The sequence below is a fragment of the Macaca thibetana genome, chromosome 19 (assembly GCF_024542745.1).
Source record: "Macaca thibetana thibetana isolate TM-01 chromosome 19, ASM2454274v1, whole genome shotgun sequence".
Taxonomy (NCBI): Eukaryota; Metazoa; Chordata; class Mammalia; order Primates; family Cercopithecidae; genus Macaca; species Macaca thibetana.
The window spans coordinates 41,493,998-41,510,374 of NC_065596.1; the positions used below are offsets into that span (position 1 = coordinate 41,493,998).

The 16,377-nt window shown below is 43.1% G+C and overlaps 2 protein-coding genes across 5 annotated transcripts in view; both read right to left on the reverse strand.

The window, feature by feature from the left end:
* Positions 1–14,308, reverse strand: part of LOC126942139 (zinc finger protein 585A) — a 49,386-nt gene extending 35,078 nt beyond the window's left edge. The window contains exon 1 of the transcript XR_007721500.1: positions 14,264–14,308. The gene's annotated coding sequence lies outside the window, so the exon portion shown is untranslated. The remainder of the gene's footprint in view (positions 1–14,263) is intronic.
* Positions 1,357–14,288, reverse strand: LOC126941974 (zinc finger protein 585B). Of its 4 annotated transcripts, none has more exons than XM_050768919.1 (5): positions 14,186–14,288; positions 10,839–11,053; positions 7,200–7,326; positions 6,830–6,922; positions 1,357–3,773 (listed from the first exon to the last, which is right to left on the reverse strand). In XM_050768919.1, exons 2-5 carry the CDS (start codon positions 10,908–10,910, stop codon positions 1,756–1,758), a joined length of 2,310 nt encoding a protein of 769 aa, XP_050624876.1. In that variant the 5' UTR covers positions 10,911–11,053; positions 14,186–14,288; the 3' UTR covers positions 1,357–1,755. The 4 variants fall into 4 exon arrangements, with proteins under 4 accessions (XP_050624876.1, XP_050624875.1, XP_050624878.1 ...); XM_050768918.1 differs by having other exon boundaries at positions 14,204–14,284; XM_050768921.1 differs by having other exon boundaries at positions 13,873–14,242.
* Positions 14,309–16,377: the final 2,069 nt, after the last annotated feature.

Consider the following 16,377-nt stretch of genomic DNA (forward strand, 5'->3'; position numbering starts at 1 on the left):
TTGATTCTCCCTGTTAGTGCTTCTTATGCTGCAACACAGAAAAAAACAGACAGAAGTCACGCAAGAAGCACAGGTCAACTCTCCACAGGGGCATTTATGGAATGCCTGCTGTATGGCAGTCATGGGTCTAGACTCATAGTGGTGAACAAAAGGGAAATATTTTCTAGTGTAGAAGCCACAGAGAAATGAGCAAAATATACCAGGCAGTATGGTGGAAAGTGCTAGGGAGAAGAATAAAGGAGGAAGGGTAAGGGGCTGGAAATTTGGAGGTGTCATGGAAAAAAAGACATGAGGGACAAGTCACAGATAAAATAAAGAATTGTGCTCTTTGCAATGGGCACTGCAAATACAAAGGCCCTCAGTCAGGAACTGAACTGATGTTTGAGGCACATGGCAGGCAAGGTCCTTGTGGGGTGCATGGGATGAACATGGACACAAGTACACAGTGAACATATGGTGGGGTTAGTTTTCATGAGTTATCTATTTCATATGATTTATGATTTATCTCATATCTCACATAAAGTAAGATTGATTTCATGAGTTATCAACTTATGAAAGTCACATCATTATGGAAAGTAAAATGCTGGGCTTCAACTCAGCAACAAGTAAATTAAAAAAAAAAAAAGAAAGGCAACTCAGTGGGAAGAATTGTAATAGCAGAAGGAAGAATTTAAGTTGCCCCAGATGACCTGAAAATTCTAACCTCAGAGGCTTTCTTGAGGGTGGTGGGAGTGTACAAAACACTGTGCTGAGCTGGGCGCAGTGGCTCACGTCTGTAACCCCAGCACTTTGGGAGGCCGAGGCGGGCGGATCATGAGGTCAGGAGTTTGAGATCAGCCTGGCCAGCATGGTGAAACCCCCATCTCTACTAAAAATACAAAAGTTAGCTGGGTATGGTGGCACATGCAATCCCAGCTACTCGGGAGGCTGAAGCAGGAGAACTGCTTGAGCCCGGGAGACAGAGGTTGCAGTGAGCCAAGATAGCGCCACTGCACTCTAGCTTGCCAACAGGGTGAGACTCTGTCTCAAAAAAAAAAAAGAAAAAGAAAGAAAGAGAAAAAACACTGTGCTGGGTATCAAACACAATGTGCTGAGGACCTGTGGGGCTCAGAGACAGTCCTGGCAGATAATGAAGGGGTCTGCAAGTCTTTTTCTATGACAATGGGGACTCAGCATACACTCTGAGGTCTGTGTCTGAAAACATAGGGAGTTTGTCTTATTGCAGTATCTCTCGCTTGATAGAAATACTCAGTGGGGAACTGGATATACACAACTGTGTTGGATTCAAAAGAAGAATGAGAAAATACCCACAATTCTGCTAGACAGTGTGTTCTGGAACAAACAACTTACAGAGGATTCATCACTATCATATATATTGTCTTACCATTCAAACTCTTGGCACTATACCTAATCCACAGTAAATAGGATTATCATTCCCATAATATGATCTTTCTTACGAAGAATTTGGTAACAGTGTTCTATTGTCGTTTTCTATGAGAAGGCTTTTCCTATTCACCAAACTGACTCGGTTCCTTGTCAGTATGAATAATGCCCCAAGGTTTACTGGGGATGGTGACAATGTAGGAAGGGTCCCTCGCTTCATTCAGTGCCTTCTCAGGGGCCCTCTCCAGAACAGCCATGTGTGACATTCTGATGTGACTGTTTCTATTTACAATAATATACATATTTTTCTGCTGCATGCAACAGTGTACAATCAGACCCAACCCTCAGTGGGGTTTTCCCACACTGTTTCTCTCAAGTGTGGCTGCTCTGATGGACACTGAACACTGATTTCTGAACGAAGCCTTTCCCACAGATGCCACACTTGTAGGGTTTGTCTCCAGTGTGTGTTGTCTGATGTTTATTCAAATTTGACCTGTTGCTGAAGGCCTTCCCACACTCAGCACACACGTAAGGCTTCTCTCCGGTGTGAATTCGTTGATGCACTTGGAGTTGTGATTTTTTAGTGAAAGCCTTCCCACAGTCACTGCACTCGTACGGTTTCTCTCCAGTATGAATTCTATGATGTGTAATCAACTCTGACTTCTGTCGAAAGGTCTTCCCACATTCAGAACAGATGTAGGGCTTTTCTCCGGTATGAGTTTTCTGGTGCTTACTGAGATTTGATCTGCCACTAAAGGCCTTCCCACACTCGGCACACACATAGGGTTTCTCTCCTGTGTGAACTGGCTGATGCACCAGGAGCTGAGACTTAGAGGTAAAGGACTTCCCACAGTCACTGCATTCATAAGGTTTCTCTCCAGTATGAATTCTTTGATGAGTAATAAAGTTTGACTTGCGGATGAAAGCTCTTCCACACTCGGTGCATACATAGGGTTTCTCTCCTGTATGAATTTTCTGATGAACAATGAGTATTGATTTCTGGTTGAAAGCTTTCCCACATTCGTGGCATTCATACTGTCTCTCTCCAGTATGAATTTTCTGGTGTATATTAAGATTTGACTTCTGAGTGAAGGCTTTTCCACAATTACTGCATTCATAAGGCTTCTCCCCAGTATGGATTCTCTGATGTGTAATCAAGTCTGACCTCTGGGTGAAGGCCTTTCCACATTTGGAACATATATAAGATTTCTCTCCTGTATGAGTTTTCTGATGTGTAATGAGATTTGATCGGTTGGTGAATGCCTTCCCACATTTATTGCATACATAGGGTTTTTCTCCTGTGTGAATTCGTTTATGAACGTGGAGTTGTGACTTGGAAGTAAACAATTTCCCACAGTGACCACATTTATAAGGTTTCTCTCCAGTATGAATTATTTGATGTGTATCCAAGTGTGCCTTCCGGATGAAGGCCAGTCCACATTTCATGCATACATATGATTTTTCTCCTGTATGAATTCTCTGATGCACTGTGAGTGTTGACTTCTGAGTGAAGGCTTTTCCACAGTCACTGCATTCATACGGTTTTTCTCCAGTGTGAATTCTCTGATGAATAATCAACTCTGACCTGTAGGTAAAGGCCTTCCCACACTCAGTACATATGGAAGATTTCTCTCTACTTTGAACTTTTTCATGTGTAATGAGGTTGGAATTATTGCTGAAGACCTTCCCATATTCGGTACATATATAGGGCTTCACTCTCGTGTGAACGCGTTGATGGACCTGAAGTTGTGACTTGGAAATGAAGGATTTGCCACAGTTACTGCACTCATATGGTTTTTCACCAGTATGAATTCTTCGGTGTGCAATCAATTGTGTTTTCTGGATGAAGGCCTGTCCGCATTCAATACAGATATAGGATCTCTCGCCTGTGTGGATTTTCTGATGCATCTTGAGTGTGGACTTTTGTGTGAACGCTTTGCCACAGTCAGTGCATTCATGGTGTCTCTCTCCAGTATGAATTTTCTCATGTATACTGAGATCTGAGTTATAAGGGAAGCCTTTCCCACATTCACTACATTCATGTAGTTTTTCTCCGGTATGAATTCTCTGATGCCTGAAAAGGGACGATACTTGAAAAAAGGATTTTCCACATTCATTGCACTTATAGGGCTTCTCTCTCATATGGGTTTTCTGATGTGTACTGAATTCTGGCTTCTGTACAAAAGCCCTCCCGCATTCAATACATACATAGAGTGTTTCTCCTGTAGGAACTTTCAGATGTACCTTGAACTGTGAGTTCCAGGTGAAGCTCTTTCCAAATTCGGCACATCCATAGGATTTTTCCCTAGGATAAATTTTTTGATCTTGAGAGAAGGCTGGTTTATAACCAATGATTTTTCTATGTTGATTATGGTCCCATAATTTCTCTCCTGTTGGAGTACATTCACAGTAAGTATAGAAAGACATTTTACCATATTTAGTACTCTTCTTAACATTCTTAGAAGCATCATTTCTATAATGAATGTGTAAATCTAAATTATGCTTCAAGCCATTTCCAAATGAATCACATTGATAGGGTTTTTACGGGGATGCAATATGTTTGGGTTCACATGAATTGTTCTTCTGACAGCCTTATTTCATAATGCCTATTTGTAGTCAATATTTTCTTGATTAAAGCAACATCACTTAGATATTTCTTTTCTTTTTTTTTTTTTTTTTGAGACGGAGTCTCGCTCTGTTGCCCAGGCTGGAGTGCAGTGGCCCGATCTCCACTCACTACAAGCTCCGCCTCCTGGGTTCACGCTATTCTCCTGCCTCAGCCTCCCATGTAGCTGGGACTACAGGTGCCCGCCACCGCGCCCGGCTAATTTTTTGTATTTTTAATAGAGACGGGATTTCACGGTGTTAGCCATGATGGTCTTAATCTCCTGACCTCATGATCCGCCCGTCTCGGCCTCCTAAAGTGCTGGGATTACAGGTGTGAGCCACCGCGCCCGGCCTAGATATTTATTTTCTTTTCTGATAATACTGTATCTGGTTATCAATCTGTCACAGTTATTCTAGAAGGAAATACAATCTCAATCTCACATCATCTTTGTCATCATCTTCCCTTGCATTGTGGAAAGAAGTCTTTTTTTTTCCAGAGATTCCTTGGAAAAAAGGTTTGGAATCCAAATGCCCCTTTTCAAGGGATAGTAAGTCACTTTTTGCTCATAGAGCAGGTAGCAGAGGCTAGAGGGGAAGGTAAAAATGGCTCATCCAGATTGAACACAGAGAAAAGGGTAAGCGTGGGTAATTGGATGAGGAGGGTGTGACACTACTTATGGTGAAACATTCTGGGGAACAATTCAGCAGTTAAAAGAAATAAACTAGATGAACAGATAACACCATGAATAGACATGGAAAAAGTAAGGCAAAAAACATGATATATAGCATAATAAGATTTATATAAACTAATGATCCATGCCCCTAATTCACTTTAAATTTTACAACATGCACGAATTAAAAAATGCTTCCATTATACAAAACAGTGGCTTCTGGTGGGAAGGGAGATGGGTGAGGGGAAAGAGAGAATAGGAGATTTTATCACAAAAATAAGAGAGAATCTTTACCCACATTCATGGTCATAGTGTGTCCTAAACTAAAGACAATGATTAAACTCAGACCTCATTGGGTGAAATATAAAAATAAAGCATGACAAAAACAAATAAGCCCGGGCACGGTGGATCACGCCTGTAATCCCAGCACTTTGGGAGCCTGAGGTGGGCAGATCACCTGAGGTTGGGAGTTCGAGACCAGCCTGACCAACACGGAGAAACCCTGTCTCTACTAAAAATACAATGTTAGCTGGGCATGGTGGCTCATACCTATAATCCCAGCTACTCGGGAGGCTGAGGCAGGAGAATCACTTGAACCCGGGAGGCAGAGGTTGCGGTGAGCTGAGATCACGCCATTGCACTCTAGTCTGGGTAACAAGACTGAAACTCCATCTCAAAAATAAATACATAAAAATAAAAATACAAAAATTAGCCAGGCATGGTGGCACGCACCTGCAATCCCAGCTACTTGGGAGGCTGAGGCAAGAGAATCATTTCCTGGGAGGTGGAGGTTGCAGTGAGCCAAGATTGCACCACTGCACCGTAGCCTGGGCGACAGAGTGAGACTCTGTCTCAAACAAACAAACAAACGAACAAAAAAAGCCAACCAGGCAGAGAGACCCTAACAGTGTGGAATTGCTCAAGCAACATCAGAAGGAAATGTGAGAAAGGGTGATTAATCATGTCATGTCAAACACAGCAGAGAGGTATTCCCAAAGATTAAGTGACAATGATTCCCAAGTCATCAGCTGGATGAAAGTCCTGAAAGACTGGGAAGATACGAGAAATCTCATGGCCATTCCTATAGCAAAAATAGTTAGAAAGCCTGATTGGAAATAAAGTTCTTTTTTTTTTTTTTTCTTTTTTAGATTGAGTCTTGCTTTGTCACCCAGGCCGGAGTGCAGTGGCATGATCTTGGCTCACTACAACCTCCACTTCCCAGATTCAAGTGATTCTTGCGCCTCAGCCTCCCAAGTAACTGGGATTGCAGGCATGCACCACCACACCCAGCTAATTTTTGTATTTTTAGTAGAGATGAGGTTTTGCCATGTTGTCCAGGCTGGTTTCAAACTCCTGACCTCAAGAGATACATCCACCAAGGCCTCCAAAAGTGCTGGGATTTCAGGCATGAGCAACCACACCTGGCCCAGAGATAAAGTTCTGAGGCATCTTATGGTGAGAAAGACAGAAATAAAAGGGGTGTAGCAGGAGTGGGAGTGTGTGACACAGAGTAATTTTGAACGAAAGCAGATCCGGGAATGCCTGGATGTAAACAAGAGACTCTAGGACAATATGGAAGGTAGGGAAAAAAAGAATGTTACAGAAAAGGAACATAATGAAGACATATCTTTAATGAGGCTGACTGGCACATGACTTATAATCAACAAGGAAGGTCATCCAGGTAGAAGGCATTTAGTGATCTGAGAGGCATCAAGCAATACAAAAAAGGCTGGGCGCGGTGGCTTAAGCCTGTAATCCCAGCACTTTGGGAGGCCGAGGCGGGTGGATCACGAGGTCAGGAGATCGAGACTATCCAGGCTAACATGGTGAAACCCCGTCTCTACTAAAAATACAAAAAACTAGCCGGGCGTGGTGGCGGGCGCCTGTAGTCTCAGCTACTTGGGAGGCTGAGGCGGGAGAATGGCGTGAACCCAGGAGGCGGAGCTTGCAGTGAGCCGAGATCACGCCACTGCACTCCAGCCTGGGAGACACAGCGAGACTCCGTCTCAAAAAAAAAAAAAAAAAAAAAAAAAGCAATACAAAAAATTCAGAACCTTCCTGAAGAGTGGTCGTAACAGCACTTCACAGGTTCCAGTGTTTTTCAAGACAGCTGAGATTTCCTCCCGTCTCCCATCTAACCTGAGTCACACTCACCTCACGTCACTCACCTGGGCAGCTCTGACGTGGCCTTTCACCCTGCAGTGCCCATGGTTCCTTTCCTTGCTCCAACATGACCACCTCTGGTTTAGGAACTTGATACCCTGTTCATGGGAAATGATAAAGGTCTGGGTCCAGCTAATTATGTTTCAGAGCCCAGCCAATACAGTCTTATTGTTCAATGACAGTTTGTTCTTTAGGAAAGTAACCAGATATCTCTGAGAACAGGGTAATATTCTGAGTACCCTAAACAAACCGAGAACCCTGGAGGAAAAAAGGACAAAACCATCACCTATTCGAGATGCCAACAGCATTCATCAACTGAGAATGAAAGCACTCTCAGTGAGGCCTCCTTTCAGACACCAAGGTGACTGTGCTTACCTACTGAGAGCAGGTGGCTGTAGGTCTCCAGCATCACATCCCGGTACAGGTTTCTCTGAGAAAGGTCCAGGTGCTGCCATTCCTCTCTGCTGAAATTGATAGCCACATCCCTGAAGGACACTGATCCCTGTAAGGGCACATTCCTGTTCAATGTGCATAGTCAGCTTTGCAGGGTGGAGTGACTATATTTTGGGATTATGGAATGTGGGTTTCATTGTTTTTAATTTATTTCCTTTTTTTTTTTTTTTTGAGACATAGTCTTGCTCTGTCACCCAGGCTGGAGTGCAGTGGTGCAATCTTGGCTCACTGCAACCTCCGCCTCCCAGGTTCAAGCGATTCTCCTGCATCAGCCTCCCGAGTAGCTGGGATTACAGGCGCGCACCACCACGCCCAGCTAATTTTTGTTATTTTTAGTAGAGATGGGGTTTCACCACGTTGGCCAGGATGGTCTCGATCTCCTGACCTTGTGACCTCGTGATCCGCCCACCTTGACCTCCCAAAGTGCTGGGATTATAGGCATGAGCCAACATGCCTGGCCTTTTTTTTTTTTTTCCCCCTTGACATGGAGTTTCGCTTTTTGCCCAGGCTGGAGTGCAATGGAGTGATCTTGGCTCACAGCAACCTCTGCCTCCCAGGTTCAAGCAATTCTCCTGCATCAGTCTCCCAAGGAGCTGGGATTACAGGCATGTGCCACCATACCCAGCTAATTTTTGTATTTTTAGTAGAGACTGGGTTTCACCATGTTGGCCAGACTGGTCTCGATCTTCTGACCTTGTGATCCTCCCACCTCGGCTTCCCAAAGTGCTGGGATTACAAGCATGAGCCACCGTGCCTGGCCAATTTACTTCCTTTTTAAAAAACCTGCCTCCCATTTCCCTAATAGCTTATTATGAAAAATTTTAAACATCCAGAAAATTAGAAAGAATTGTACAGTAAAAACCTATACATCTACTACTTAGCTCTACACTTAACACCTTACTCTACTTGCTTCATCACGCATTGATCCATCTTACTTTTTTTTTTTATGTATTTCAGGGTAAATTGTAGTCATCACTACACTTCTCTTAAGCACCACAAAATGCAAATCATTAACTGGGGTGTAACATTTGTTAATCTGATAAGGTAAAATTTAGTACAACACAATTAAATGCAACAATCTTTATTGTGCCATTTGACCTTCTGACAAATGTATACACCTGAGTTATATGAAATTTCTAAGAAATTATATTTCACATAGGTCACATATTAAGTATCTAGTTTTAGCCGGGTGCAGTGGCTCACACTTGTAATCCAAGCAAGAATGTCAGAGGGGGCCGGACACGGTGGCTCATGCCTGTAATCCCAGCACTTTAGGAGTTCAAGGTGGGTGGATCACCTGAGGTTTGGCATTCGAGACCAGCCTGGCCAACATGGTGAAACGCCATCTCTATTAAAAATACAAAAAATTAGCCAGGCTGGTGGCACGTGCCTGTAGTCCCAGCTACTTGGGAGACTGAGGTGGGAGAATCCCTTGAATCCAGGAGGTGGAGTTTGCAGTGAGCTGAGATCATGCCACAGCACTCCAGCCTGGATGATAGAGCATGACTCTGTCTCAAAAAAAAAAATCTAGTTTTACATAATTTGTGGAACACAGAAATCTAACAAAGAATTCCAGCTATTTGTGGTGTTCTACAGTCAGTCAATTATTCATTTTTCAAAACTGGCCATTGAAATAGGCTGTCTTGGCCGGGCCCAGTGGCTCATGCCTGTAATCCCATCACTTTGGGAGGCTGAGGCGGGTGGATCACGAGGTCAGGCGTTCGAGATCAGCCTGGCTAACACGATATTTTGTATATGTATTATATTTTGTATTTTAATAATAAAAGTCAGCTAGAGAAAGGAAAATGCTTTAAAGAAAATCAAAAGGAAGAGAACATATATTTATTATTTATTAAGTGGAAGTGAATCATCATGAAGGTCTTTGCCTTTATGGTCTTCAGGTTAAGGAGGCAGAGGAAGAGGAGGAAGAGGAGAGTCTGGCCTTGCTGTTTTGGGTGGCAAAAGGGGAAGAGGTGAAGGTGGAAGGGAGGGCAGGAGAGGGAGGCACACTCAGTGTAATTTTACTGAAAAAAAAATCTGTGTTACAAATGGGCCCACACAGTTCAAACCCATGTGGTTCAAAGGTCAACTGTAATTCACATTCTCTCATATGAATTGTGCAGTGGGTCTTGTCAATGATCTTCCAGTCATAACTACTCCAAAATATTCCAAATGCTTTGGAATAATCTTTCTTTAGGAGTATTTTTTTTAAACTTTTTATTTTGAAATAATTATAGATTCACAGGGAATTACAAAATGATACAGAGGGTCCCCCCGTGAATTTCAGTTTATTGTAGTACATGATTCTTTTCATTCATTGCTGGATTCGGTATGCTGATATTTTGCTGAGGATGTTTGCATCTAAAATTATGAAAGACACTGGTCTATAGTGTTCTTTTTTTGTGCTTTGGTTTTGATGTCACAGTAATACTGGCTGTACAAAGTTAGTTCGGAAGTGGTCTTCCTCTTTTATTTTCTGGAAGAGTTTGTGTAAAAATGACACTAGTTCTTCTTCCTCTTCTTTTTTTTCTTTTTTTTTTTTTGAGACGGAGTTTTGCTTTTGTTGCCCAGGCTGGAGTGCAACGGCGCAATCTTGGCTTACCACAACCTCCGCCTCCTGGAGTAATAGTTACTTCTATGTCTAAGATTCAATCATGAGTGAATATTATATAAAATCATGCAAATAGGGCTGGGTGTGGTGGCTCATGCCTGTAATCCCAGCACTTTGGGAGGCTGAGGCAGGCGGATCACCTGAGATCATGAGTTCAAGACCAGTCCAATCAACATGGAGAAACCCTGTCTCTAGTAAAAACACAAAATTAGCCGGATGAGGTGGTGCATGCCTGTAGTCCTAGCTACTCGAGAAGCTGAGGCAGGAGAATCACTTGAACTCAGGAGGCGGAGGTTGCAGTGAGTCGAGATCGCACCATTGTACTCCAGCCTGGGCAACAAGAGCAAAACTCTGCTTTAAAAAAAAAAAAAAAAAAAAGGAAACAAACTAGAGTTTGTAAAAATGAAAACATTATGTTAAAATGTGGATAGCGGTAATGAGAAGCTCAACAGAAGGGCTGGAAGGCGAAAGGTGTCAAAGTTACCCAGAATGGATAGCAGGAAATAAATAGCAGAAAATGGTAGAGAAAAGAAATGGAGAAGCAACATCTGAAAAACAAGTTTCAGAAAGAAAATAGAGAAAACATTTGTGTTTGAGGAGGTGGTTTAGGAAGAAATGAAAAAATGCTTTCGAAATATCAAACAAAAGTCACTTATAACGAGGAATTCTATTTGCAGCCAAAACATCAATATAGTGTGATGACAAAATAAACAACAGTTTTCCTTGACAGTCCACCTCTCCACTGTTATACAGGCGGCCTCCAGAGATACAGACATTACCCACGTGTTGTTCATTCTTGACAGGAAGATCAAGTTTTCTTTCAGGAGCACCAAGTCTAGAGTCCAGCTGGTTCCTAAGGCCTATCTGCCTCTGCCCTAAGGCTCTGGTGACAGATTAGAGCTATCTACTCTCGGACTGAAATTCCACCCCCTGGGACTCCTCCTCCTCACCTCATAGGAGCTGCCCTGATCCTCTGGAGCCAGGGCTGAGGATTTCTGGGGTGAGGTCCAACTAGCTGGCATGGCCACACTGGATCTCAACCCTTTTTCTCTAGGGTGCCTGAAGTTTAGTGGTCATCTGTGAACTCAGCAGAGCTGCTCTGAAGAGGTGGGCTGCAGTCTGGAGGAAGGTCTGGCTCAGGGACTCCCCAGAGACACCCAAGAACCTAGAAAAACAATGTCCACATAGTCATTCAACATTCACCACATAAACACTTCCTGGATACATCAAGGTGCAGGTCCCTGTGCTAGAAACCAGAGCAGTGGTTCCCAAACATACGTGTGCATTCAAGTCACCTGGAGGGCTTGTTAAAACATAGTTTAAAATTCTCAGCTTCACCCCTTCGATGGGTCTAAGGTAGGACGTAAGAATTTTATTTTCTAATAAGTGCCCAGGAAATGCTGATGCTGCTGGTACAAGAACCACACCTTCAGAACTGTGGAGAACAGTGCTGAAACATGGGAAAAGCCATGAAATTCAGAGTAACGTTACTGAGGATTTGAACTGCAGCTGTTCCACTTTTCACCAATGAGAATAGAAAGAAGTTACTCAGATTTTGTTTCAGAAATAAGGATGAAAATGCCTGTGTCACAGTTACTAAGATTAAATGAGATGATGTTTTTAAAGTACTCAATGCCTCCCTGCCATGCAAGAATCATGCAATAAATATCAGCAATTACCATGCACTATATTAAAACTTAATACAGAAAACCATGTAATCAAAACAAGTAAGATAATATATCAGACAATATTGATCTATATATGAAATGAAAATGATACATGACTGAGAGTGCACACGGCATTCATTGTATACATATCCCTAATTGGTGCACGCAATTGGCCATGCACCTGGAATAAAACAAACTAGATCTCCACCTCACACTATTTTTTTTTTTTAAGATGGAGTCTCGCTCTGTGGCCAGGCTGGAGTGCAGTGACACGACCTCAGCTCACTGCAACCTCTGCCTCTGGAGTTCAAGCAATTTCTTTCTTCAGCTTCCTGAGTAGCTGGGACTAGGTGCATGCCACTACGCCCAGCTAATTTTTTTGTATTTTTAGTAGAGACAGGGTTTCACCATGTTGGCCAGGATGATCTCGATCTCCTGACCTTGTGATCTGCCTGCCTCGGCCTCCCAAAGAGCTGGGATTACAGGTGTGAGCCACCGTGCCCAACCCACTTCACACTATTAAGTAGACAAATTCCAGCAGCACTAAACATTTAAATACATGCATTTTTTTTTTTTGAGGCGGAGTCTCGCTCTGTGCAGTGCACTGGAGTGCAGTGGCCGGATCTCAGCTCACTGCAAGCTCTGCCTCCCAGGTTCACACCATTCTCCTGCCTCAGCCTCCCATGTAGCTGGGACTACAGGTGCCCGCCACCTCAACCGGCCAGTTTTTTTTCATATTTTTTAGTAGAGACGGGGTTTCACCGTGTTAGCCAGGATGGTCTCGATCTCCTGACCTTGTGATCCACCCCTCTTGGCCTCCCAAAGTGCTGGGATTACAGGCTTGAGCCACCGCGCCCGGCCAAATACATGCATTTTTTAAAACCCCTAAGGATGTTAAAATAATTTTCAGACTATACATTTGTATAGCATTGTGGTAGGATGATAGGGATCTTATTACACATGACAGGAAACCCAGAAGTTATAATAGAAAAAAAACCCAGATATTTCTGATTATATGTTTCCTAATTATGTTAAAATAAACCATTAAATTTGACATATATATAAAAATTTTTTTCAATATGTGACGACAGGTTGCTTGTAACGTTAACTCTAGCAATCACTAAGCAGAAAAGGCCAGAAAAAAAGAGACTGGAAAAGGTATGAAAATTCAGAGAAAAGGAAGCAAATGGCAATTAACAAAAAGATACCAACTTAACTAAAAGAAAAACGCATCAGAACAATTAGAGAGAAATTTTCCTTAGAATCATGAAAGCTTTAAAAAAGTTAACAGACCAGGTGTGATGGCGAGCGCTTGTAATCCCAGCTACTCAAGGCTACTCAAGGCTAAGACAGGAGAATAGCTTGAACCCGGGAGGCAGAGTTTGCAGTGAGTGGAGATCAGGGCATTGCACTCCAGCCCGGGCAACAGAGCAAGACTCTGTCTCAAAAAAAAAAAAAAAAAAAAAAAAAAAGTAACAACATCCACTGTTGGAAAGCATTTAGGCAAATTTCTTTTATAAATTATTGGTTAAGGCTTGAATTGCTATAATGTCTTTTGAGCTATTTAGTCATATCTATTATTTTTATTTTTATTTTTTTGAGATGGAGTTTCACTCTTGTTGCCCCAGCTGCAGTGCAATGGCATGCATGATCTTGGCTCACTGCAACCTCCACCTCCCAGGTTCAAATGATTCTCCTGCCTCAGCCTCCGAGTAGTTGGGATTACAGACGCCCACCACACACCGGGCTAATTTTTGTATTTTTGGTAGAGGCGGGGTTTTACCATGATGGCCAGGCTGGTCTCGAACTCCTGACCTCAGGTGATCTGCCCACCTCGCCACCCAAAGTGCTGGGATTACAGGCCTGAGCCACCAGGCCCGGCCAGTCATATCTGTTATTAGCAATACACTCAACTGGTGCCAATAATATAGTTTTAAATATATAAAGCAGAAACTGACAGAAAGAAGAAAGGACAGGTGGACAAATAACTTTTCCAGTGTGAGTAGTTTACCTTCCTCAACAAAATAATCTGTGAGGAGATACATAATACATATAACATGGGATTAACATCTATAACAATACAAATTAGAGAACATATTACACTGTTTTCATGTAATAGATGTGACATTTATGAAAAATGAGGAAGAACTAGGCCATAAAGCAATTGTTCAACTGAAGCATCACCCACAGACACTAATTGAAACATAAAGCGCACTTCTAAATGGCTCATGGGTCAAAGAAAAACAATTACTGGAAAAAAATTTTAAACACTTAGATTTGAACAATAGGAAACTGCTACACATCAAAACTTGTTCACCTTTATATTACAGGCTGAAACTGAAAGAACTGAACTTTTAACTCAGGTCAGAAAGCAAGCTGATCACAGTCCTCACCGATCACCATAGCTGATCCTGCAGGCTCTCAGTCACTGACCACAGACTCCCCTCACTGACTCCTAAACACCAATCACTGATCCCAAAGAGGCCCATCAATGACCCGAGAAATCCCTGTCACAGACAACCATCAACGGACGTCACAGACCCCCATCACCGAGCCCCGAAACCACCATCACTAATTCCACAGACAACTCCTCTATTACTGACTTCACAGAATTCCTAATTGCAACCAACCAAAATCATCACAGAGACCTCTTGGCAATAAAACGTGAAAATACTCCTGACACCAGCGGCGAACTAGCCCTCGGGGACCACTTCCACTTCCGGTCCGACTTCTAGCACTTCCCCTTGTGGACTGTTGATATTGCGCATGCTCCAAATTAACTTGGAAGCAATTTCCGCCCACAGTCAACAGGGCGCAGACACATCTTTAGAGACATCGTGCAGTTTCCGTAATCGGAGCTATCGGGCAGAGAATATAACCGCGCCCTTATGGTGTTTATTCGTGTGGGCCGCCATCTTGGATGCGTATCGATTCCGTACAGTGGAGGAGTCCACCTCCTGCAGGGTTGACTAGAGTAAGGCAAGGATTTTCACGTAGAATGCAAGACTGTTACCATAGTTTGGCCACGCTTATACCCAAGAAGAAGACGTTCCTGAAGATAGGATTTGGAGCTTTATTTATTTATGTATTTAATTTTTTTAATACGGAGTCTTGCCTAGGCTAGAGTGCACTGGCGCCATCTCGGCTCACTGCAACCTCTGCCTCCCAGGTTCAAGCGATTCTCCTGCCTCCGCCTCCCGAGTAGCTGGGATTACAGGCAAGCGCCACTACACCCAGCTAATTTTTTGTGTTTGTAGTAGAGACGTGGTTTCACCATGTTGGTCAGGCTGGTCTCGAACTCCTGCCCTCAAATGATCCGCCCACCTCGGCCTCCCAAAGTGCTGGGATTATAGGCGTGAGCCACCGCGTCCGGCTGTTATATTTATAATAGCTAAGTTAGCCCTTGGTTAGGGCACACTGCAGAAAACAATGATTCCCTAGAAGAAACCATGGGGGAACAAGGAAGCCAGGGATCCTGAGAGAAATAAGGAAGATAAGAGGAGGCATTAGGATCGTACAATCTATTTTTTGGAGACACCACTCAGAAGGGTGGATTGGGATCCGAGTTCACTCCTGGGTGAAACCACTAGGCAAGAGGGAGTTATGTCACAATAGATAGTATCCTGCAGGAAGGGAGGTACAATTTTTAATAGTTGAAAACACGTTAGGAAATAGGTTAGAAGTTGGGTTAGTACAATCCTCTCCTAGGAGATACCATGGAAGAGGGGTTAGAAGTCTAAGCATCCCCTTTGAAATGGCTGGTAGGAGGCTTTGGGAGGTATAGATATTTTAATCCCCTTAATCTCCATCAGCATCCACCCTAGCTACCTCAAGCATGGCTATAGCAGGCAGCAACAATAAAAATAATAATAGTCTTGGCCAGACGCGTGGTTCACGCCTGTAATCCCAACGCTTTGGGAGGCCGAGGCAGGTGGATCATCTCAGTGGGGAGATCGAGACCATCCTAGCCAACATGGTGAAACCCTGTCTCTACTGAAAATACAAAAATTAGCTGGGTGTGGTGGCACACGCCTGTAGTCCTAGCTACTTTGGAGGCTGAGGCAGTAGAATCACTTGAACCCGGGAGGTGGAGGTTGCAGGGAGCTGAGATCGAGCCACAGCACTCCAGCCTGGTGACAGAGGGAGACTCCAAAGAGCTGGGATTATAGGCGTGAGCCACCGTGCCTGGCCAGGGAGTTTTTTTTGTTGTTGTTTTTTTTTTTAATTGCAAAGAGATGTTGAATTTTGTCAAATGCTTTTTCTGTTTCTATTGTGATGACCATATGATTTTTGTCCTTCATTCTGTTAATGTGATGTATTGCATGTATTAATTTGCATATGTTAAACCATCTTTGCTTCCCTGGGATAAATCCCACTTGATCATCATGTATATAATCTTTTTGACGTGCTATCGGATTTGGTTTGCTAGTATTTTGTTGAGGATTTTTGCATCTGTGTTTATCAGAGATCTTGGCCTGTAGTTTTCTCTTTCTTCTGTCCTTGTCTGGTTTTAGTATAAGGGTGGTGCTGGCCTCACAGAATCAGTTTGGAAAAATTCCTTCCCCTTCAATTTTTTTGGATTAGTTTGAGAAATATTGGAATTTGTTCTCCCTGAAAAGTTTGGTAGAATCAAATCCAAGAAGGGGATGATGGGAACCTCTAATTTTCAGGCAAACTAGACAGTTGTTGGTAATCAGGTGACTTAGTAGTTGTCATTGGCATCTGAAGAGGTGGGCAGTCTTGTGGGACTGAGCAATTAACCTGTAAGGTCTGTGCTGACTCAGGTTAGTGTCAGACTTGAATTCAATTGTAGGACACCCAG

Coding starts and splice junctions, on each gene's coding strand:
- LOC126941974 (XM_050768919.1), bottom strand. CDS start 10,910: ATGCCAGCTAGTTGGACCTCACCCCAGAAATCCTCAGCCCTGGCTCCA. Junction 6,923..7,199: donor CAGCCACCTGCTCTCAGTAG/GTAAGCACAGTC, acceptor TCCCATGAACAG/GGTATCAAGTTCCTAAACCA. Junction 3,774..6,829: donor GCCACGTCAGAGCTGCCCAG/GTGAGTGACGTG, acceptor GTACTCCAACAG/GAGAGAAATTATGGGACCAT.